The sequence below is a fragment of the Chelonoidis abingdonii genome, chromosome 1 (genome assembly GCF_003597395.2).
Source record: "Chelonoidis abingdonii isolate Lonesome George chromosome 1, CheloAbing_2.0, whole genome shotgun sequence".
NCBI classification, from domain to species: domain Eukaryota; kingdom Metazoa; phylum Chordata; order Testudines; family Testudinidae; genus Chelonoidis; species Chelonoidis abingdonii.
The window spans coordinates 95492187-95516570 of NC_133769.1; the positions used below are offsets into that span (position 1 = coordinate 95492187).

The following is a 24384-nucleotide window of genomic DNA, read 5'->3' on the forward strand; positions in this document are numbered from 1 at the left end:
GGTCAGTCACCTCGGAGCCTCCCCCTCGCTCCTGCCTTTCCCCCGCCGCGGCCGTGCTGCTTGGCGCGGGCGGGCAGCAGAGCGGAGAGGGGCTCCCCTCTCCCCAGCGCAGGGGGGGCTTTTTCGTTTGTCAGCGGGGCTGGCACTTGCCGGCGGTCCCTTAGTGCGCGCGGCCTCCTCGAAACCAAGCAAAGCAAACGGCTGCGAGCGGCGCGCAGCCAGCCAGGCGCGCGACCCAGCTGCCGGTACCCGAGGCAGGCGCGCGTGCGGGGGAGGCTGGCGCCGCGCCGGCCGGCAGCCCGGGGAGGCTGCTGCTGCAGCAGCTGTTGGGAGTCTCGCTCTGCCCCCCGCCCCCGCGCCCTCCAAGCAGGCGGGACGCGCCAAGCAGCGGCAGCAGCAGCCGCCGCCGCCTTCCCGTGACTCAGCCCCGCGTTCCTCGCTCTCTCCCCTCTGCGCTCACAGCAACTTTGCTAGAGGGCTCGGCTCCGAGGTGCTCCTTGGGGGGAGGGGGGGGGTTTCCAGCCGCACTTTTGCACCTGGGCAACTATTTGGGACTTACTTAGGAAACGGGGACGGGAGAGAGGAACACCCCCTCCGCCTCTTGTTCTGGAGAGAGCATCTTCTTCCCTTGTTTGCAAACCTGAGGCGCCCTAGCCCCCATCCCTCCTCCCGGCCCCCTGCACGGGCGAGCCAGCAGGAGGATTTGGCGTGCATCCCTGGCCCAAGTGCACGGGCTGGCCCCCGCCTCCAGTAAGTAACGCAAAGCCTCCTTTCTTACTTTCGAGTGGCTCGAAGGGGGGTTCTCTTCGAGAGGGGGAGGAGGGAGGAGTTTTTTGGGGTGGGCGCTTCATTGAGTTAGCGGTAGATTGTTGGATGAAACCCGGCTGCTTGGGGTGGAGATGCAAACTCTTGGCTGAACTGCAGGGTCCGGTGCTGCTTCTCCGCCTGGAAAGTTGCACCGATTGTCCTAAAATTAAAGCCAGTTAGCAGCCGCTTCCTGCCTTGATCCCCCAGCACACAAAACTCCTTCTCCAGCCTGCAAATCCATGTAGGAGCAGAGCTCCACGCTGCGGCGGACGGTGTCCGAAGTAGCTAGCCCCAAAGAGCGTAGATCGCGGGCAGGTCCTAGCCTCAGGGGCTACTCATCAGAGGTTCGCTCCTTTGAGTCCATGTGGACTGCGGCAACCTGGAAAGTGCAAGGGTTTCCCCCCCCCACACCTCTTCCCCGGGAAAGATGTTCTCTCTGCTGTTATCCCTTCCTGATTCAAGTAGGCTCGAGTCACTGAAGTCGCCAACCTGGCAAAAGATGGATGCCACACAATGGGCTTCCCCCCCAGCTTCTCTGCTGAAACGTTTTAGCGCTAGTTGTTAGATGGGCAGCCCTGGAGAGCAAGTTAGCACAGGCACTGGCAATGCCAGCTACAGCCACTCAACCATTCTGATGCTGCAACTTTGGTCTCAGGGTACCAGCGCAGGTGGAGACACAAGAAACCAATCTGTCATCTTTAACCAGCACTGAATTTTCTTTAAAAAAAAAAAATAAGAAAGGGGAAGATAAAGGCAGCCTCTTAAAAGCTGTTTTATTCTCTTATGTCACCACTTGCTCTGTCCCAAATTCTAGCTGTCAGGTTTGTTAGCTCACCTGGAGAGTCCTCTTGTTTGTTGCTACATGGCTAGAACACAGGTGGTAGGTGCAGCTACTGTTACTGCTACTATAGGTGGCTACTGATTTTGGTTTATTTTCTGTTTCTCAGTAAAGTAGCAGTTGATTTTATTCTAAACTAAAGATATTTAAAATTGGTGTGAATTTGTGGATTGGAACTAGATTTGAAGATTAGAAAATGCTTCAGTTAATGCGTGTTCTTTGCTGTGGGTTTGGTAGAGGACCTGAATAATCAGTATAACAGCATTGCAAACACCAAGCGTTCCAAAAATCATGAGTCAGATCTCTAAAAATAATGAGATTTTTTCAAACAATAATAAATCTTGGGTTCTTCTTCTTTGATTTCTGCTTTTTGAGTATTTTGGGCTCACTCAGGTCACGTTTTAAAGTTTCCCCCCAGAACTACAAGGGCTAGAAATTCAATTAAGAAAACTGAGATAATAATTCAAATGCAGAAGCTGTGGCTATAAGAAAAATATCAAATTTCAGAAGACTCAGAAATAAAATATTGAGAATTGGTTTCTTTCATCCAAAGAATATAAAATATTTTACCAACTTTACAAATTTTAAATAGCAGGATCATTTTTGTTGGCACGGAGGTGCATTCACCTCTGGAATGGTAAGTGTAATATAACAGTACACAATGTAGGGCTTGAATAATTTGCCAGCTGGAAATTCTTTCTATTTAAATGCAGATTGTGATTTTAAATTGGAATTTGCTTAGAACACCAGGGATGATGATGACATCCCTACACTTGCAGAAGGGTGTCATAACCAATACCTTGTTTCTATAATTTATATGAAAAATGGCACTTTTAAGCAATATCGGGTTCTTTACTCTAGTCACCCTCCTTGCACTTTTATTGTGAATTTCACTATATTTATTTTTTACTTAATTAAATGCTTCCAAGAACTCAGACTTGCGAATGTCAGCTTTTATCTAAAAATAAATACATAAATAAAAAAGCCCTGGTTCAAAGAAAAGCTTGAAAACAGGACCTGGATGAACCCTGAAGGCAAATGAAAATAATCCAACATTTATTTTTTATAAATAAAAACTCATGATTTAAAAGCCAGTCTTGTGATTTTTGGAGGGTGTTTGATTTGTGATTTTTTAATTTTTATGGTTGCCAATTCAGCCCACTACCATTCTGGGATTATTAGTTCATTACTAGTTTAAAGGGAACAGCATAATTTTTATTGCATTGCCAGTTTCGCTCCTTGCAGCACTCTAGGGATTTTAAAGGAAAATCCAATCACACATTGACCAGGTCCAACCCTGTTTAGTTCCTGAGATGTGATGAGATCAAATATAACTACAGTTTTCTGATACTTCCCCTTTAATGCCAGTCTGTCAGAAGAGAGGACCCGGTCCTGTCTACATTACCAAAACAATCCTGGTTGTAGCCTGGATCCTGCAAACACTTAGCATGCATGCTTTAAGCATTTTTAATCTTTTTGAGGTGAAAGGGACTATATGTATTGTTTAAAGTTAAGCATGTGTGTTTAATGTTTGTCCCACAAAACATTTAAGTATAAACTTGGTCTGGATTGACCTACGTTCTAATAAGATTTGGCTAGCCATTGTGGATGAAGCCAAACTGTGTTTATCAGCATTTCTGTTTTTGTTAATTGTCTTCATCAGTTGGATATTTGGCTTCAGGAATGATTTTTAAGTATTGTTTTGGCCTTCTCCAGGTCAGTAGGCACTGATTCATTTTTATGCTGCTCGTCACTGTCCGAGTGATATGATTAAATAACCTGGCTCATCCATAACTGACCTTATATATTGTTGATTTGAAATGTATGCAGAGTTTTAATTAAAACACCTGAGGGCATTCTGCACCAAAAAAATTAAAAAGTCTGCGCCTAAAAATTTTGTGCACAGTATTTTAAAATTATGCAAGTTTTATATGTGATTAAATAAATGCAGGGGCTCCAGCATGGCAGTGGGAGCATAGGCCAGTGGCTGCAGAAAGGTGGGAAATCACTCTGAGCCCTCCTCCCCCCAGGCCTGAGACACCCGAGTGAGGCTGCACCCGATCCTGACACAAGGCCTGGACCTGCCCCAGAAACACCGTTGGGCCGCCCTGCCCGCCTGTGCCAGGTGCACCAGGTGTGGGGCAGGCAGGCTCAGCCAGGCAGGATCCAAATTTGGAGGAGCTCAGGGTGGGGGGATCCAGGTGTGGGGTGAGATGATTCTGTGTGGGAAAATCTGGGTGCAGGCAGCTCGGTGGCGGGGGGTGTAGGTGTGGGGGGATCTGGATGCACAGAGGCTTGTTGTGTCCCATTGCCCCTGAACCCCCACTACAGAGGCTTCCAGGTGAAGGTGGTTTGGGCTCAACAGAGAAGTCTGGGCATGGAGTGTCGGGGGGGGTGTCGGTGCTGGGGGAGTGGGGCTTGATAGGGTCGGGGGTCTGGGTGCAGCTAGTTGGGGGTCGGTGTGGGGGTCTAGATGTGGGGATTCAAGGTGGGGCAGAGGGTGGGGCATCAGGGTGGGGGTTTGAGTGCAGGGAGCTCAGTGGGGGGTGATCTGGGTGCAAGGATGGGGGTCCAGGGCAGGGGGCTGAGTGCAGGGGGGATCCAGATGCAGGAGTTGAGGTTCAGTTGGGTGGGATTTGGGTATGGAGAGTTAGGGGGTTTCTAGGTGTATGGGGTGAGGCTTAGCGGGGGTGTCTGAGTATGGGAGGTCCAGATGCATGGGGGTTGGATGAATGGGGAAGCAGCTCCTCATACAATGACCCCTTGCCCCACAGCTGAGGAGCAATGGGGGCAGAAAGCATGGGAGGATGCTGAACTTCCTGGGGGAGGTTTCTGTGGGTGAGTCTGACACAGCCCCAGCTATTCCTTGCAGGGGAAGAGGAAGTCCCATGCTCTCCTGCCTCCAGCCCAGCCACGACTAGCAGTTGATCCCAGCTCAGGGTAGGAGCCATTGGCTGGGGTGTCCCCAGCCCCATGGTGATTTACCTCTCCGCCGGCTGCTCCAGGTGGCTGAAATGATGTACCTGCGCTGCTAGGGAGTAGTGTATGACTGCTCTTGCAGCTTCCCTGTCAAAAAGTTGTTTTTCTGCTGGGAAGCAAAGAAATCTGTGGGAGACGTGAATTCTGCACACATGCAGTGGTGCAGAATTCCCCCAGGAGTAATTTTAGGCTGTTCTAGAAGCAATGTATAAACTGCAGTCTTCTCCCAAGGCACAGGAGTCTATGTTACAACTATTGAACCTTTGTGTCTTGAAAAGCAGACATGAAAGAACAACAGTGCCTCTGTCCCCACCAAAAAAAAAGTTGATCTCATGCAAACCTCCAAATATACATATCTCTGCTTCTGTAACAGTGTTATAAAACTCATTTTTGGAGAGGGCCAAATTCTATTTCTAAATTATGGATTGGAGTCAACATGTTGGAGTATGTACCATCCTTAATCCACTAGGAATTTCTTGCAGGTGTCAATGGGATATTTGCACAAAGATCTAAGGTAGAATATAGCTTGTAACTGAAATGTTAGTTATCTTATTGATACTGAATGTGGCTTCAATATTACTCACAGAAAATATTCCAACCTTTATGCCACTATTTCTGCCCTATGTTTCTCTCCTTTTTAATTTTTCTTTCTCTGTTTGTCTCCATCTTTCTTCTATCCGCATTTCTTTCCCACCAGTAACTCCCAGTCCCCCCCACTACCACACACTCCCTCTTTCACCCATTCTTTTCTCTCACCCATTCCTATCTCATCTTGGTTAGCAATAAAATAGATATTGCTGATATTAAATGTAATAATTAGACTCCAAGATCATCACCTCAGTTGGATTAATTAAGGAGGTCACATTTTGTCAACCATTACTTCCGGAGCTCTGCAGACTTAACAGACAGCTTTTCTTCAGTTACACTTGGTTAGTGTTTGTAAACCATGAGGGCTGGAAATGTATTTTTTTAAATGAAAGCTTAGATTTTGTGGAATCTGAATATGTCATGCGGGCCACATAAATATCAGATGTTCGACACTTCTGCTGTATAAGAAGTACTTTTATAAATGAATATTTACTTCCAAGACTGTGCAGAAATTATATATTCATTTGATACGTGAATGCATGTGACTAAAGGCATAAGTTAAAGCTAGAATATTGTTTCTTACTACCAATCTGCCCGTGTACGTCACTGCTGACATGCAGCATCTCTACTATTGCTAATACTACTAAGGAGTAAAGGAGAACTGGCAGTGTCTCAAGGAGGCAATATTAAAGGCACTACAGCAAATTATCTCAATGCAAAGGAAAGACGGGAAGAATGGTAAGAAGCCAATATGGCTTCATCAGGAACTCCTTAATTGCCTGGAAATCAAAAATGTATCCAACGAGAAATAGACACACGGGCAGATTGCTACGATGAGTTCAAAAGAATAACACAAGCATGTTGAGACAAAATCAGAAAGACTGAGGCCATGTCTACACTACAAAATTATGTCGACTTAACTTACATCAGCATACACCCACCACAGTTATTAAATCGCTTGTGTATGTGCACACTTGGCTCCTTCTGTCAGCAGTGTGTGTCCTCACCAGGAGCGCTTGTTCTGCTTGTGCTGATTGTATTGTCAGTGTGGGGTATTGTGGGATAGCTCCTGAAAGCCAATAACAGTTGATGTAAGCAACACCGTGTCTACACTGACACAGCATTGACCTAATTACATCTACCATGACTCTACGCCACTTGGGAAGATGGTGTTACTAAATCAGCATAGAGAAGTGGGAGCCAAATTTATGTGAAGATATTTCCACAGCTAGGTTGATGCAAGGCAACTTATGTCAACCTAACCCTGTAGTGTAGACAGGGGCGGCTCTAGCTTTTGTGTTGCCCCAAGCACGGCAGACAGGCAGCGGCTTCGGCATACCTGCCGCTGAATCCATGGGACTGGCGGACCTCCCACAGGCAAGCCGGTGAAGGCTGCCTGACTGTCACCCTCGCAGGGACCGGCAGGGTGCCCCCCGCGGCTTACCGCCCCAGGCATATGCTTGGAGCACTGGTGCCTGAAGCCGCTGCTGAGTGTAGACCAGACCTAAGGAACAAACTGAGTTACACCTAGCAAGGGACATAAAGGACATTCAGAAGAGGGTCTACAAATACATTAGGAGTGAAAGAAAGACAAAGGAAAGGGTAAGGCCAGGTCTACACTACACACTTTAGTATAACTATGTTGCTCAGGGATGTGAAAAATCCACATCCCGAGTGATGGGTATACTAACCTTAACCCTCCCATGTAGACAGCGCTGTGTCAGTGGGAGAAGCTGTATTTAGGCTTCTAAATCAGATAGGTGTTGCAATGCCTAAATGTCTTAAAAAAATCTGAGCCTTAGAAGATAGTAGGGTGATACATAATAGCCAATAGTCAAGAACAAATCACATCAAACCAACCTCATTTCCTCCTTTGATGGAGTTATTGGCCTAGTGGATAGGGAAGAAGCAGTAGACATGATGTATTTTGATTTTAGTAAGGCTTTTGACACAGTCCCACATGAAATTGCCCTCATTTGCTTATGAGAATGTGGTCTAGATGAAAGGACTATAAGGTGGCTACACAAATGGTTGAAAGAACATACTCGAATAGTAGTTATCAGTGGTTCACGGTTGAACTGGGAGGGCATATTTAGTGTGGTCCCATGGGAGTCAGTCTTGGGTCTGGTACTTTTCAGTGTTTTCATTAATGACTTGGATAATGGAATGGACAGTATGCTTATAAAATTTGCAGATGACACCAAGCACTTCGGAGGACAGATTAGAATTCAAAATGACTGTGACAAATTAGAGCAGGGGTTATCAAATTTCATTGCACCGCAAGTCCCTTCTGACAACAACAATTACTACATGACTCCAGGAGGGAGGACCAAAGCCTGAGCCCACCCAAGCCCCACTGCCACAGAGGGGGCCAAATCCAAATCCCAAGGGCTTTAGCCCTGGGCAAGAGGCCTGTAACCTGAGCCTTGCTGCCCAAGGCTGAAGCCCTTGAGCTTCAGCCTTGGCCCCACACGGTGGAGTTCAGGCTTCAGTCCTAGGCCCCAGCAAGTCTAAGCCAGCCCTGATGACCCCATTAAAACAGGGACCTGACCCATAGTATGAGAACTGCTGAATTAGAGAATTGGTCTGAAATTAACAAGTGGAAGGTACCATGCTTAGACAGAAAAAATAAAATACACAACTGCAAAATGGGGAATAACTGGCTAGGTGGTAGTAATGCTGCAAAGGCCTGGGGGTTATAGTGGATCACAAATTGAACATGATCCACAGTGTGGTGCAGGTGCAAAAAAGGCTAATATGATTCTAGGGTGTATTAACAGAAGTGTCATATGTAAGATATGGGTGGTAATTGTTCTGCTTTATTCAGCACCGATGAGGTCACAGGTGGAGTGTGCGTCCAGTTTTGGTCACGATCCTTTAAGAAAGATGTGGACAAACTGGAAAGAGTCCAGAGGAGAGCAACAAAAATGATAAAAGATTTAGAAAACCTGACCTCTGAGGAAAGATTAAAAAAAAGTCAGCATGTTTGGTCTTGAGAAAGAAGACCCCGGGGGGACCTGATAACAGCCCTTAATGTGGTTGCAGAGTTTTGTTGAGGATGGTGGTCAATTGTTCTTCATGTCCATGAAAGGTAGGCTAAGAACTAATCTGCTTCATTTGCAGCAAAAGAAATTTAGAATAGATGTTAGGGAAAAACTTGCTTAACTATCCTTATTGTTAGAACTGGAACCAAGGGAGGATGTGGAATCCCTGTCATTGATGGTATTTAAGCACAGATTAGACAAACAGCTGTCAGGGTTAGACTAGCACGGTTTACTTGGCATGGGAGCTGGACTAGATTATCTCTTGAGCTCCCTTCCAGCCTACATTTGTACAATTCTGCCTTATTTCTGATCAGACCCATCTATTAATTCAGTTTTGGGCCTTTCTTAAAGCAAAGATGTCTGGCACAACTGGTCCCTGTTTATTTTGTATTGTGAACAAGTGTCCAAAAATGACCAAGATGAGACCTTTCAAACTCATTTACATCCATGACCAAACTCAGGATTTGAACCCAAGTCTCCAGAAGGGAAAGGTTTAAGACGGTATACTCAATACTACTTTGAATCGTAGGTTATATCCAGTTTTTCTGTATCAGAATCATAATAGTTCAGTTCTTGTAAACTAGCTTAAATGAGCACAAGATGTCAATTTTTGTGTGTTATTTAATGGCAAAATTTGTTTGCATTTCATTTAATGGCAACATTTGCTGTGTTGCCTTTGGAGAGTGCACAGCAGTCCCTTTAAAGCATGTTCATTTTCCTTTTCTTTGGTGGAGAGATGAAAAAGTCAGTGTGCACTTCACAGGAAATGAAGTCTGATACAAATTTGCAGACTGCACATTTCCAAGAACTACTCTCAAGGTATTTTGGTAACACTCATTTTCTGTGTTCCCCTTCCTGCCCTCCCCCGAACAGTTCTCTTATGCTCTCTCATACTCATAAACATATGTAATGTACTATACAGGGGATCAACTTTCCATAGTTAAGGTTGCAACCAGGTTCCTTTAGCTTTGTATTAGCTCCCCTAGAATTTTTGTTAGCAAAATTGGGCTAGATCAAAAATTACTCTGAAGCCTTTTCTGCAAACCTGATCTCAAATTTTGACTTGTCCAACACTTTGTGATTCTCTAGCTCAAAAATAGCTGTCATACTTTCCACATAATTAAATTATATTGAAAACTTATGTCCCACCTATAGTCAAAGAAAATAGATTATAATTAAGCAAATATACTCAAATTATGTTTAATTGTAATTGTTGTAGGCCCCTGTTCGTGCAGTTTGAACTGCATAAGGGGAAGCTTCCACGTGCATGGAGTCTCACTGAAGTCAGTGGGGTTGAACATGGGTGCATGGATCTGCCCTTGAGGATCCAGTTGCAGGACTGGGGCCATAGTGTGTGTGTGTGCTCTTACACGTTTGGAGAGAACACTAATGGTTCTCTTATTCATCAGTGTAACAGAGATTTTTCCCTTATTCTCAAATGGTAGAAGTCTGTGTTTTTGGCACTAAAGGAACAGTGTTCTAGCTCCAGCTTTGGACTAAGTCACTTATCTAGTAATTTTGTGCATATTTCTCAGCCTTCCAAGGCCCACATACAGGAGACAATGTGTGACCAGGAACCGAAGTGAGGAGGACATAAATATATGAATGCAAGAAACTGAAAGTACTGTGGGATTTATCCCTTTAATGTAAATGACTTTCAATAACATCAGCATCATGATTATTTTTGTTGTAAGCAACTTTTGAAAGTAAGTGATGGGACACAAGATTTGTGTGGAATGTAATGTACAAGAAGACCAAAGTGCTGCCCCTCAAAATGTTGGAGAGGTATGATTGTGTTTTTGTTTGTAATAATTGATTCACTGTAGAATGGTACATAACTTTTCTTTTGCGATAGTATGAAGAAAAGTAGTCTAAGTTATTGATATAGAGCTATTCAGTAGCAGCTCCGTAATTGAGATTGACATAAGAGCTCCTTTATAAGACCTTTATTCACATTCTTAACTTTGCAGAGGAAAAGTATGTTTGTGATGATTATCAGAGCACAATGGAATTCTTATGGGAAGTTTGAATGTTTAAGTGATGGTTGCTTAAAAGTGATATTTTAAAATGACTCACTGTGGAGTCTCTAGTCCGCTCTACTTTAAAATCACTTGATTTAAAAAATTCTGCACTTACAGCTAAATACTTTTAAACCAGGACATAAACTCACCAATAAAAAATTTGTTACCCAAACAAAGGCACAAATATTGGCCTTATGGATTGGTATAGTGAGGTGTGCTTTATGAAGTCTTCACAGGCTGATGGGTATTTAATAGAGTTTGTGCAGGACAAGCAATGAAGAAATGAGAATGTTGGGGACTGCACCAAAAATAAAGTATGCATGGGGAGAGCAGTTCTTCTGTCAATTTTAAGTTTACCTTTCAACTTCATTGACTGTCCTCTTCTTGTTGTATTACGAGAGCACAGAGAGAGAACTGCTGGGTTGACTTTATACATTTAATGTCTTGATATTTCCTTCATGCCCTTCTCACCTGTCTCTTCCAAACAGTACTAGTCTTTTCTGTCCCTCTTCATATGGAATTTTTTCTGTGCCTCTTCATCCCCGGTCTCTGAACCCCCCTCTCTCTTCTGTATCCATTTTTTTTTTTTTTTTTTTTTACCAGAACTGAACATAGCATTCCAGGTGAGGGCATATTATTGACTTTCTTAATGTCATTACGTCCTCATTTTTATTTTCCATTCTATTTATTATGCATCCTAGCATTTTTGTTTGCTTTTCTGACTGCCTCTGCACGTCAAGCAGACACTTTTTTCATTGAGCTGTCTACAGCAGGGGTGGGCAAACTACAGCCCAGGGGTCCCATCCAGCCCTTCAGACATTTTAATCCAGACCTTAGGCTCCCACCGGGGAGCGAGGTCGGGGGCTTGCACTGCTCCGCATGTGCTGGGGCTCCCAGAAGCAGCGGCATATCACCTCTCTGGCTTCTATGTGTTGGGGCAGCCAGGGGGCTCTGCATGCTGTCCCCACCTCAAGTGCCACCCCTTCAGCTCCTATTGGCCGGGAACCACAGCCAATGGGAGCTGCAGGGGTGGTGCCTGCAGACAGGGCAGTGCACAGAGCTGCCTGTCCAGAGCCTGCACCTCTGATCCCCTCCAGCACCCCAACCCCCTGCCCCAGCACTGATTCTCCCTCCTGCCCTCTGAACCCCTTGGTCCCAGCCCAGAGCACTTTCCTGCACCCTCAACACCTCATCCCCAGCCCCATCCACAGCCGGAGCTCTCACCCTCCCACCCCTCCACCCCAACCCCCTGCCCCACCCCAGAGCCTCCTCCCACACCCTAAACTCCTCATTTCTGGACTCACCGCAGAGCCCACACCCCCAGCTGGAGCCTTCATCCCCTCCTGCACCACAACCCCCAATTTTATGAGCATTCGTGACCCACCACACAATTTCCATACCCAGATGTGGCCTTCAGGCCAAAAAGTTTCCCCATCCCATGTCTACAGTGTTGTCCAGATCTTTCCTGAGTTAGTACAATTAATTTAGAATCTTGTAAGTTGTATGAGTAGTTCAAATTGCATTACCTTGTATTTATCAACACTGAATTTAATCTGACCTTGTGTCGCCAATTTACCTAGATTTGCTTGACCCTTCTGAAGTTCCTCTCTTCAGTGGTTTTAACTAACCTAAATAATTTGGTCATCTGCACTGTTTCCCACCTCACTGTTCACCTGCTTTTCCAGATAATTAATAAATATATTAAACAGTATGGAACCTTGTGGCCTGAGGCTAACTGCTGTTAACCTTTTTCCCATATTGCAAATTGACCACTTATTCCTACTCTTTGTTTTCTGTCTTGGCCTGTCTGTTATCGGTGATGATATACTTTAATGCTCACCCCATGACTGCTTTATTTTCTCCAGTAGCCTCTGGTGAGGGACTTCAACCAAAACTTTGTAAAAGTTAAAATAAATTATGTCAACTGGTTCTCATTTATCCACTATCTTGTTGACATAGAATTGCAATAGATTTCTCAATAAATTTATCTGATACTGAGATGAGGCTTACTCTTCTGTAGTAGTGCCTTTTAAAAAAGATAATATTTGCTATCTTCCAATCCTTTGATAGAATAGCTGATTTTAATGAGATTGCCGGTTTTTGTTTGCAGCCGGTGCCTCGACTAGCTCCTTCAGAATCCTTGGGTGTAGACCATCTGGTCCTCATGACTTGTTTTTTTTTCATCAGTTTGTCTCAGCATCTCCTCTCTTGATACCTTAAAGTCTGATAGTGCCTAACCTTAATAACTGGAAAATAATAGATCTGGGGGAGATATCTCTTTTAAATCCTTGATATTGAAGACTGACGCATTTAGCTTTTCAGCAATGTCCTTATTCTCCTTAATTGTGCCTTTTACTTACTAGTAGTCTAGTAGACCTGATTATTTTCTCACAAGTTTCCTGATCTATGGAAAAACACTTTAGTTTTTATATATATATCTTTGCTCTTTGCTGACCCAATCTCATCATAGCCACCCTAACCTCAATGTACTTATTGCCTTCTGTAGTTTATTGGCTTCACTAGGGTTAGATGCCATCTTCTTAAAGATTACTTCCATTGTGAGCACATTCTGGTAGGAGCCATCTTTTTGTTGCATGTTTAGTACATTGCCTAGCCTTGTGGGGTCCTGATCAGTGACTGGGGCTCTTAGGTGCTACCACAATACAAATAATACCTGTTTGGCTTGAATGGCCTCTTGAACCTTGCCTTTTAGCCATTTTGGTTCCCTTCTTGCTTCCTTGTTTTCATACTTTTGTGACTGTATTAGGGTTGCTTAAGTAACCTCTGTGGTGACTTTGACTTTCAGGGCTTTTTTTTTTCTAGCTTCCTTTTCATGGAGAGGGCAGGTGGGCAGGAATCCCCCTTTCTAATGCTTAGTGTGTCAATGCAATTTTTTTTATAGGATCCCTCCTTTGAGGATATTGACCTTAATTATATTGTGATCACTGTTACTTAGGGGCCTGACTATTGTTTCTTCTTCAATCAACTCCTGTGGGTTACTTAGGACTAAGTTAAGGATATCCTCTCTTCCTGTGTGCTTGTAGGACTAACTGTTCCAAGAAGCAACCATTTAGGTGTCAAGAAATTTTCTCGAAACTTTTCCCATTGTAACACTTGACCAGTTTTGTACCCGGGTAGTTGAAACTATCCATTATGACTGGTTACCTCTTAGATCTCCCTCAGTACCATTCACTCAATGTCCTTTTTCTGATCAATGGGCCAGTCGTCTCACCACGCTGAAACCACTGACAGCCTGTTACTTCTGGAGAAGTTATTTCTGTGGTCTCAACCTGGGGCACAGCAGCAACTGAGCCTCAGTGAGATGGGGATGGTGCCTGTGTGGGGCTGAAGTAAAGAGGATTGAGCTGCATCAGGGAAAATGGAAGGAGAAGGGGTTGAGGAGAGTCTGGCAGTCAGAAGGCAGGTGAATGGACATAAATGATGTTATTCATAGAAGTACTGCACTAGGGATGGGATGAGACCAAGGAAAAATGCACTGCTGAACATGCCTCAGTCTGAGTGTGTTGTCTGTTAGTGTTCTGATCTGGTCTGTGGTGGCTGTAAATATGACACAGACAGACACACAACTGGCAACTCTTCCAGATTTATAAAATGGTTTTGGGCCCTGCTATGAGAGGTCTACTGTAAACCCTGTACCAGGAGGCAGCCAGCTTCTCCCCAAAATGTTAATTAATTCTGTGCCTTCCCACCCCGCATCTGTCCATCCTTCAGTCCATCAGTTAATAACAAACCACCCCTGTCCCACATCTGCCCCTTACCCCTCAGCGCACCTCTGCTTCTCCTGCATCTCCAGTGGCTCTTCACCCCCTCTATCAGGATGGGGGTGGGGGGCGAGTAGGAGGCAGATCCAGGGCTCTCCCCCCCCCCCGCCGCTCCACCTTCCCAGGCTTGATGTTGCAGAGGGAAATGGGAAGAGGAAGAAGCTGACACATTTTCAATGGAGTGGGGGAGCCAAGCCACCCTGAGCTGGGTTGTTTCTGCTTCCTCCTCCTCTCTTGCGAGAATGGTGTCAGCTGCTCCCTCTCCCCCCCATCCTCCACCCAAAAAAACGTCCCTGTGCTCCCAAGGGAAGGGGGAAGAGCTATTCCTGCAGCAGCTCTATCAGCTGCGCTTCCCCAGGAGGTGGGGAAGACCACAAGTCAGGGGTTTTCCTCCAGGCAGGGCTGAGATTTGTGTGAAGGTTGGAACTTCTTGCATCACAAGATAAAATCATGATTTTGACAACACTGCAGCTGGCCAGCAACCACCAAAGGCAGACATGTTAGCCAGAAAGGCAAGCAACAATTCAGTTTTTTAGTCAGGCTCGAGTAGGCTAAATAGCAGCTGTTAAAGTCTCCTAAACTTAGCATCAGTCAATATGGCTGCTGCAAAACAGTTTGACTTTTTAAGAGGGAGAAAAATAATTCCAAGCTGTAGGCCAGAGTTCAGTAGTAGTTATTTTTGCCAGAAAGGCACGTGATAATTAAATTAGAGAACCAAACCAGAGCAGGTTTGTAGTAACTAAACTGCAACTGGTTACTTACAGCTCTTGCAAAACATGTTTTGGCTTTTAGAAGAGCAATGGCCTCTCTGATATTTTGCAGTTGCAGGGCTGTAATGAACCTGGCTGTTGCTGCTAGAGCCAAGCAGCTTAATGAAAAGCTTTCTGATAAGAACAATCCTTTTGCAAGCCTGTAGAACTGATTCCTTCCCTGTACATGATTGTTCTGCTGCTGATATACAATGCATGGAAGCAGGAAATGTCACTCTCTCTACATGTGGCTTCTGTTACTAGATTGCAGTATAAAGAGAGCTATACATTTGCTTCCTTGCTGAACACTGGTTTGTACAGTCAGTAGATGCAATTTCAGTTTTGAGTTTTTCCAAATACCCTGTAACTTGCCAATCATAATGGGCTTAATCAACAAACAATAAATAAATGGCCTCATTCTTGAATCAACCTATGTTTATATCCACAAAGTGAAGGATAGAGAAGGAACAGGCCTAAGACTTTGCAACTATCTTAAAGAAATGAATGGCAGTTGACACTGTTAGCATAACAGTAACACCTTCATCTACAGGCAAGCCTCTCTGGGTACTATTCAGCCTAGGTTTGTTTGTTGGTTCCCCCCTAGAACCAACCTTGATTGAGACTCAGTTGTGTTAGTGCTGGTGTGGACAAAGGAGATACTACAGTATTCCGGTAACAGCTTAAATAAGGTTAGCATTAATGTGGATGGAGCATGTGGTAACCATTAAAGTATACAGATAGGACTCCCTTCCAGCTTCACTCTTGGGCTCTCTATTGGAACGCTCCTCACCCTCTCACTGCCGCCACCTTGCATGATTCATGATACACTTTTATGGGATCCAATTATAACCTTTGCTGCTGATACAAAAGTGCAAGCTCAGCATTCTGACTAGACTCCAGATTGCATGAAATTCTTTGTAATATGTTGCTGTGCTCCAGGCAGGGCCAGCGCTTGCATTGAGGCAGCCTAGGCAATCGCCTCGGGCGCCAGGATAATTGGTGGGTGGTGTTTTGCTGGAGGGGGCGGTGTCTGCGGAGGGTCCGCTGGTCCGCGGGCTTCGGTGGAGCTGCTGCAGGCATTCCTGCGGACAGTCGGCTGCTCACGTGGCTCCGGGGGACCTCCTGCAGGCACGACTGTGGCAGCTCCACCGGAGCCGCGGGAGCAGCCAACCATCCGCAGACAGGACGGCGGCAGCTCCACCAGAGCTGCGGACCACCGCGCAGGACGGTGAAATTGCCGTGCGCCTAGGGCGCTCAAACCCCTAGCGCTAGTCCTGGCTCCAGGGGACTTATGGGATACCTCATGGGAAGCAGAGAATTTCCCCAGTGAGTTGTGGGAGTGTGACCCCTCCTCCCACGAATATATTGAAGTCTTTCAGAATTGCCCAGAGTTCAGCCTGGAGCTGCTCTGAGAGCTCTGGAATAGATACCCAGAAAGCACTGCAGCTACACTGATTTTGTGGACATGTGGCAGAACTACAAATCAGCTAAATACACCTCCCTTGTATGGGTGCACATCATGGCGTGGAATATAAACATTGCAAAGCAGTCCAGTTAAATAGAAATAATGAAACTCTGTAGCGTAGACGAGGTCTTAGGGAAGTGCCCCCGAAATATGTATAGAAAGCTAGGTTTATTGTTCTGCCTATTGGTGAATCCACTAACCGGTCTGTAGCTGAACAAGTCGTTGTACATTGTATTTTTGGGACGTGTGCTCTCTGTGCTGACATAGCAGCCTTGGTAACTGGGCCAGCAGAAGGAATAAAAGGCAGCTGTAGAGGTTGTTGGAATCAAGGCAGAAGAGCTCAAATCAAAATTGATTGGGGCTGCATTCAGATGGGTCAGTGGTGAATATGGGCTGTTCAAATGACACACAGAACAAATGTAGACGAGATGCTTCTCATGTTAGGCACTGTGCCAGTCACCACCTTGAGCTTGTTGTGGGAAGCATAATCTTTGAGATCCTGATCAGTTTTTAAAATTAGTTTGAAGACATTTTCAGTTTTCACTGTTTAAATTCCAAAAGACAATGACAATTTCAAAGTTCTTTCTGATGCCTCTGAGACGACTGAGAGCTGTTTTTGAGGTATCCACCATGTACACTGGGTTGCTAGTCAGGCCAGAGCATTGAAGGCCGTGATAATAAAGCTATCCTTTGACTGTCGCCAAGTGACATACCCAGGGTACAATCCAGACTAATGAGTAGTTGTGTCACCCCTGCCTTCTAACCTGGGGTACCCTTTACAGTGCCTGGCTGCTGGACTGCTCACAAACACTCTCCAGCAGGCAAGTCACTCCCAGCTGTGTCTGTGTGTGCTGCAGCCAGCCAGCCAGCCACATCTGGGCTCTTGCCAGCCTTGGTTATGCAGGGTGACCCTAACCCAATCCACTGCAGGTCCCAGACTTCCACCCAAAAATTTATGTCCTGTACTGTCTAGCCGCCTGCTGGACAATCCAAATTATATAAAGTCAATTATTCCTTTAATAGAAATAATGTGCACATAGCTTGCCACCCCAAATGGAGTTTCCCAGACACTTGAGTTCAAACACACTGGATTAGATAAAACAATAAAACAAGTTAATTAACTACAAAGAGATTTTAAGTGAGTACAAGCAATAGTCAGAAAGAGTTGCAAGAAAAATAAAAATAAAATGCAACCGGTGCCTAACTTAACAAACTATGTTAAATTCAAAGCATTTCCAGCTGGGAGCACGGTGGCAGGCAGTCTGTGGGGAAGGGAACTTCATATTGTTTCTTTGCCAAGATGTAGCTGTAGATGCCCTTTTTTCCTGCCAAAGGGCATGGCTACACTTGCAGACATAGAGCGCTTTGAGTTAAACCAGCCTTTGTAGAGCACAGTAGTGAAAACGCTGCAGTCTGTCCACACTGACAGCTGCAAGTGCACTGCCGTGGCCACATTAGCAGTTCTTGCAACAGTCACAGAGAGCAGTGCATTGTGGTAGCTATCTCAGCATGCAAGTGGCTGCAACATGCTTTTCAAATGGGGGGTGGGGTGGGCGGAGTGTGACAGGGAGTGTGTTGTGTGTATGTGGGGGGGAAGAGGATGGGTTTTGGGGGGACTGAGAGCATGTCAGCATGCTGTGTTGTAAGTTCAGACAGCAACAGACCCCCCTCTCCTCCCCGCCTCTCTCTCTCTCACACAGCATTCCACAGTGATGGTTGCTTGTGTCAAAGCAGATAAGCAGCCGGCTGTTAGAAAGGGAGCTTTCAAAGGACATATCTGCATTCCTGCAATGATTACAAAGCAATGACAAGAGTGGCCACTTGACTTAAGGGGATTATGGGATGTTTCCAGAGGCTACAATGTAATGCAACATTTCGTCCACACTGGTGCCGCGGCACCCCAGTGGGGGTGGAGCAAACATTATTCCACTCACTGAGTGCCGCGGAGTCGAAGCGGTCTACGTGCCTTGCCAGTGTGGATAAATAGTGAGCTAGGGAACCCGGGGCTCCTTTATTGCGCTGTAGTTCGCAAGTGTAGCCAAGCCCAAAGAATGGCCACTTCATGGGTAATGGTCCATCAGCCTTGTTCACACCTGGCTGAGGCATCAGCTTGCCCTTTGCCTCTGAGGAACTGGTTTGGCCATTCCCAAGTCTTCTCTGGAAAATATACTTTTAGAATATGTTTACACCAGACACCTGTACCAAGGCAACTGCACCTCTGTAAGATCTCCTGTCTAGCTGCTCTATGCCAATGGGAGAGAGCTCTCCCGTTGACATAATTAAACTACCCCCAACAAGCAACAGTAGCTATGTTGTCAGGAGAGTCTCTCCCGCCACATAACGATGTCAGCACTGGAGCTTCTGTAAGTGTAATTTATGTCACTGAGAGGGGTGTTGTTTTTTTCATACCCCTGAGTGACATAAGTTATACTGACAAAAGTGCTAGTGTAGTCACAGTCTTAGGGTATGTCTACACTGCCTGCCAGATCGGCAGGCAGCAGTTGATCCAGCAGGGATCAATTTATTGCGATAAATTGACACACACCCCCCGGAGCGCTCTCCCGTCGACTCCTGTACTCCAGCTTGGCGAGAGGCGCAGGCAGAGTCAACGGGGGAGTGGCAGCAGTCGACTCACTGCAATGAAGACACCACGGTAAGTCGATCTAAGTACGTCGACTTCAGCTACGTTATTCATGTAGCTGAAGTTGCGTAACTTAGATCGATTTCTCCCCCCTCACCCCAGTGTAGACCAGGCCTAAGTAATGGTCTCAGCTTATGTTTATAACTTTGCACGTAACAGTGTTATATTGTTTTGCCATGATGTTATTTATCAGAAAATTGAGTTTTTAAATGATATCTCACAAGGTATACTTTGTACAAAGATTATTACAATTGTGTGTAAGGTGTGGACATGGGTACATTCCATCACACACCATCTGAAATGTACTGCAGAGCAAATGAGTCTGGGCTGATATAGATCAAGATGGGCAAACTTGGGGCCCACTATATTTCACTTATGGACTTGCTTACCAGTTTAACTGATGTCTCTCTTACTTTTCAAGGTGAGAAGCTATTCTTGCTTGGGGCTTTGCAAAAGTTAGGAAGTGCTGTGCTGGAACTCTTGGAAATGGATATTCCTGGGCCTTATGTCCAAAAGCTTATCCCAATGGATGGCAAATTGAAAGAGGTAAGCCTTTTGGGGAGTTTGGATGCAAAGGTGCAGAAAAATCAGATCTATATGCCTGAAGCTGCAATTTTCTTTGCTTTACAACCTATACCCTTGAGGTCACATGTCATAGCTGAGCTGACTTGGCTAAACTGCTATTTGGACATCTTGATTTGGCCAAAAGGGACCCAACTGAAAGAAGTGAGGTTTTGGACTTGCCTCCTCAACTCAGTGCTGTAGCTACATCCTGGGAAGCAAATAGTGGCAGTAATATATTTCTATAGTACCTTTGATCTCAAAGCACTTTACAGACTGGGTATATCCATTTAAGTGTAAGTGTGTGTGTTTACTTTGTCTCATCTGAGGTGGTGAGTTCTGTGATAAATTGCGTTTATAATGCAATTTCGACTATTACTTGCTTTCTGCCCATTGAGCAATCTCCCCTGGGATTTATTCTGACATTCCAAATCTCCGGAGCAGCTTCCAACAGCTGGCTTTATTTAATAAATAAATGAAACTCAACCTGCCAGTGGCTGACTTCTCCTTATCCTCCCAGTGATGGGTTAAAGGTTCTGTATTTCACAAGCTTTCAGGACTAGAAAGTGAAGCTTTCTGCCACTGTAAAAGTTTCCCAATGAGAGCTCAGATGGTATAGTCACAGTTCTGTGTCTAGAAAAGTTCCCTTTGTTAGTGCCACTGGTGGTGCTGCTGCTGTGTCATTATTAACCACAGTGAGAAACATTAGTGGGGGAAAAGGCTAGCAAAGATGGGGCCTTAGTTGACCAGTGTCCACATCTCCAAAATCACCCTGACAACTGGCCTTAGTCCTTTGTTGATAGATTCAGCAGAAGGACAATGGATGATAGAGACTGAACTCCTGTACCTTTCTCCAAAGCCCACTCTTAGGTAAGGGGTAACACCTATTAGCAGGGCCACGTGAAAGAAGCTTGGCTCCCTCTGCCTGTGTTATACCTTCCCCACCATTGGAGGACTTCAGGCTACAGAGCAGTCAATCTGGTGCAAGTACCAAACTAAATAAATTAAAGGAAGCTTCAAAATAATGAGCAAATCGAGTGATGTGATTAGCTAAGCTCTAGAACAGTGACTGCTGTAGCAGACTTCACAGGGGTTCTGTTGGGGTTTGGCTTGCCTGACCAGTCTGAGGGAATGAAAAATTGCTGTCTTTTGACTGAAGGAACGTGGACATTGGTTTTTGTTGCTGTAGTACTGTGGTATGCTTGAGATGAGCTATGAAGTTTCCCAAGGTGAAGTAAGAGGAAACTGAAGCATGTCTCTTCCCCAGTCTATAGGCTGCTTGGGGGAAGTTCAGTCTGCTCGCATGCTTGCCTTCTCCCCCTCATGTTCTGTCAGAAAAAGAGAGAGTGACTGGGTTAATGGAGCATGTCAGAGGATTGAGGGCAAGGTTTTGGCGGTGAGTTACTGACTCGTACACCGGGGAAGTGGTATGTAACAGCTCAGGCTTCTCATACAGAAGAAGCCTCTGGCTCGGGCTGTGGTTTTTATGTTTATATATGTGTATGTGTGTATATATATAAATTGTAATAACTTAGATGGATTGATGTCTGCAGCAGCGGGTCTGGGTGCAGGAATCAACACTGCTAAATATAGGGAACCTTGTAGGAACACAGAAACAGAGAAAGAGACCGTGACAGTGAGAAAGAGGAGTATTCTTATTCCAGCTTGTGAACAGAGGCAGGAGGAGTAACAGGCAGACAATTAACAATAGATTGTCAGGATATAACTTGTTAGGGAAGAAGCATATGGTCTGGAATTATTCAACAGGATTCATGGAGCACAGGAGAGAGATACCGAGGACGCTGTGATACAGGAGACTCTCAGTGGTAAGGGGCCGAGGTTAAGGAGAAGATCACTACTTGGACTTCAACAGTACCTAGCTGTATAAATGGGATTAAAATCTAACTCATGGTGATTCTGACCCACATGCTCAGGGTTAAACAGATCATCAGATATGAGAGAGATTGTTGGGGACTGGGGCAGAGAGCTTCACCTTCTTCTGTTGCATTGAGGAGAGCTATTCTATAATTGAATCACTGATTACAGGAGCTTGTGGGTATTGGTGGGAATTAGTCCTTCCCAGCATCTGTTTCTTCATAGCCATATTTGTCCTTAAAGAAGAGAGTGGAGGCAGATATGAGAAATCCTTTGATCAGTCATTAAATGATAATGAACAAGATTTCCTGGCAAGGAAAGATCCCATCTTATTCTCTAACTTGTGGGAATGTGTTGGGGAAATTCCCAGCAGTGTGCTTTATTAGATTAAGATAGTCTGCCGAAGGATGTGGTGAAAGCCCCTTTGCTGGAGTCATTTAAGATTAGAGTAAGCAGACCATTACAAGGAATAATCCTGCAGAGGTGAGAGCCAGGGTGGAGAGAATATGAGCTACTGAACAATTTTTTTGTCACTGATTTCTGCAGCTCTATAAATTCTGTGTACCTTTTCCTCCTGGTAGTGTCCTTGACCCCCAGCTTTCTTCGTTTATCCAATTAGAAAGATACTAAAACTCCTATCTGCCTGCCTCACTTTCATTCTCTTCCCCAGGCTGGATGCAAAGAAGAAAGTGTATTAAAGATAACATCTTTCTGGGATCCATGGGCCTTTTGAGAGATGATCAGAGGGAGGCCGGATGATCTACTGAACGCACACAATAACCTTTTTCTTCCACAAAGGCAGCAACGGAGAACTCCCCATGCTCCAGTTCCATCCAGTTTACCCACTCATTACCGGGCCTTCCGCAGCTGTGAGTGGGAGGTAGTGGAGCGATCGCTTAATATCCTGCAGGCCAGTGGCTTCTACTGGGGTCCCTTATCTGTGAGTGAAGCACACGCCAAGCTACAGCAGGAGCCGGTGGGGACCTATCTGGTGCGGGACAGCTCTCAAAGGAACTGCCTCTTCAGTGTGAGTGTTCGGATGCCAGCGGGCCCAGTCAGCCTCCGGATCTCCTTCCGGGAGGGCTACTTCTGGCTGAAGGACTGGTTCTCGGACTGTGTGGTTAGGCTGCTGGAGATGGTGGTGGCAGGAACCCAGGCCAACCCCATCCACTGTGATGAAATGGGGGGAACCCCCTTGGTGTTCTCTGAACCCCTCTGCAGGAACCACGGGGTTGTGCCCATGTTGTAGGAACTTTGCATCAAAGCCTGGGAGCTTACAATGGGACAAGGGAGGAAGGTCAGAGATTGGAAGAGGTACATGGGAGCGGCAGTTACTTTTCAGTGTGGAAAGGAACAAGGCATAATATCACTTGGAATCCACTGCCTATACAGAGAAGGAGACAGCTGCATACATGTGGCAGGCAAAACTGAGTGAGTGTGACATGCTAACTGAATGTGCCACTGCCGTTAGGTTGTACTTCTCCTTGGGGTAGGGGTGGGGGGATAACTTAAACCTGCTGACTAGGGGAGCCATGTCCTCCTGAGGTAAAGGTGCGTAGTTTCTCCTTGTGGCAGAGTAGAACTGCCCCAATCCAGCACTTTTTATTCCAGTTGTGATGCATAAGCTTCAGAAACATGGGCATTGCCTGTCCTCCCAGCACACTCCTCTTCTCCCTGTATTCCAAAGTGCCTAAGCTATTTCTTGCTGAAAAATCTCTCCTTGTGAAAAGGTCCAGTTGAATTTCAAAGACTTTGACAAGCTCCGATTCAGTGTCATCAGGAATTGTACACTGTTCTCTGATACCAAAGGTGTTGGGTGGGCAGGTGTGTGTGTGTGTGTGTGTTGAGAGAGAGAAAGATTTCACTACCAGCAACCTTCACTTCCCTGTACCATGGAAATACATAACATGCCACTTCAGAAATACAAGAAATGACACTCTAATATTTGCACTGGAGGAAACAGTGGCAGGCATGTTTAACAATACAGTTCCACCAGCTTCTGCATTGCTTTTATTGGAAGCTGGACTGCATAGCTTCATTTTTTTATGGGCAGCTGGGCCATACTGTAATGGGATAATATAATATTTCAGCCAACCAAGTCTTGGTTTGGAGAGTCAATTCTGTTATTGATTGTATCAGCGGACCATCATGTACGGTCATCTGGCAGTATGCTGCTGCCCCCTGCAGATCATCATTAAAGGAACACTCTAAAAAGTTAGGTTTTTGTATAAAAGGGACGGAGAAGTGCATTAGAAAAGTTACTACTAATAAAAATGTTTTCAAAAGGAGCTTTCAAAAAAAGTAATAATTGTCCTGTAGTGCTGGAAAAACAAACTAACTGGCATTGGGCCAGTACATGTAAATCAAAGGTTCACTGGCCATGCTGAGTGAAGTGAAAAACGAAAAAAGGATTAGTTAGGAACAGTAAATTTCATTTTTTTTTTTAGTGTATTAATCTAAAAATATAGGTACCACAAGGGGGACTCTGTCTTAGTATATAAGGTCTAAATTTCAAATATTGTATTTGTATTGCATTGAATAGTATGCTAGGTGCCTCAAAGAACAGCTAGTTATACAAGGTCCTGATGCAAAGAATACACATTTTAGATGTCACAGCTAGTGAGGGTGGGAACGGACATGGGGATTAGACAGAATTATGAAAATAAGGTCCTATAAAGATTGGGTTCATCTGACTGACATCACTATTTAAGCAGTGTCCCTAAAAATGTCCTATAAAAACAGATGTTTCTGTGCAAAGGTGGCATTGTGAGTGTGTAACTTCAGAGCAAATGTTTGAAAATTTGGTCCATAACTTTTAAAAGAGGAACCAACTTAAGTTGCCTCATTAGCACAGGTACAAAGTTAAATAACCAAGTTTGTGCAGACAAGCAGACTATATGTTCTTGGTACCTTTTCAGGCACATCTCTTTTCTTTTTAATGTCTCAGGCAGCGGAGAGGCAAGGTGTTCCTCTGATTAATAGCTTGCAATTTTTTTTTCTTGCACTAGCTCTAAATAGTGAGAGTCCTGGGCTG

General features: G+C 45.1%; 1 protein-coding gene across 1 annotated transcript; it reads left to right on the forward strand.

The window, feature by feature from the left end:
* The first annotated feature begins 426 nt into the window (after positions 1–426).
* Positions 427–24162, forward strand: LOC116838139 (suppressor of cytokine signaling 1-like). Its single transcript, XM_032803156.1, has 3 exons — positions 427–750; positions 19336–19460; positions 22021–24162. The coding sequence occupies exon 3, from the start codon at positions 22087–22089 to the stop codon at positions 22597–22599; it is 513 nt and encodes a 170-aa protein (XP_032659047.1). The 5' UTR covers positions 427–750; positions 19336–19460; positions 22021–22086; the 3' UTR covers positions 22600–24162.
* Positions 24163–24384: the final 222 nt, after the last annotated feature.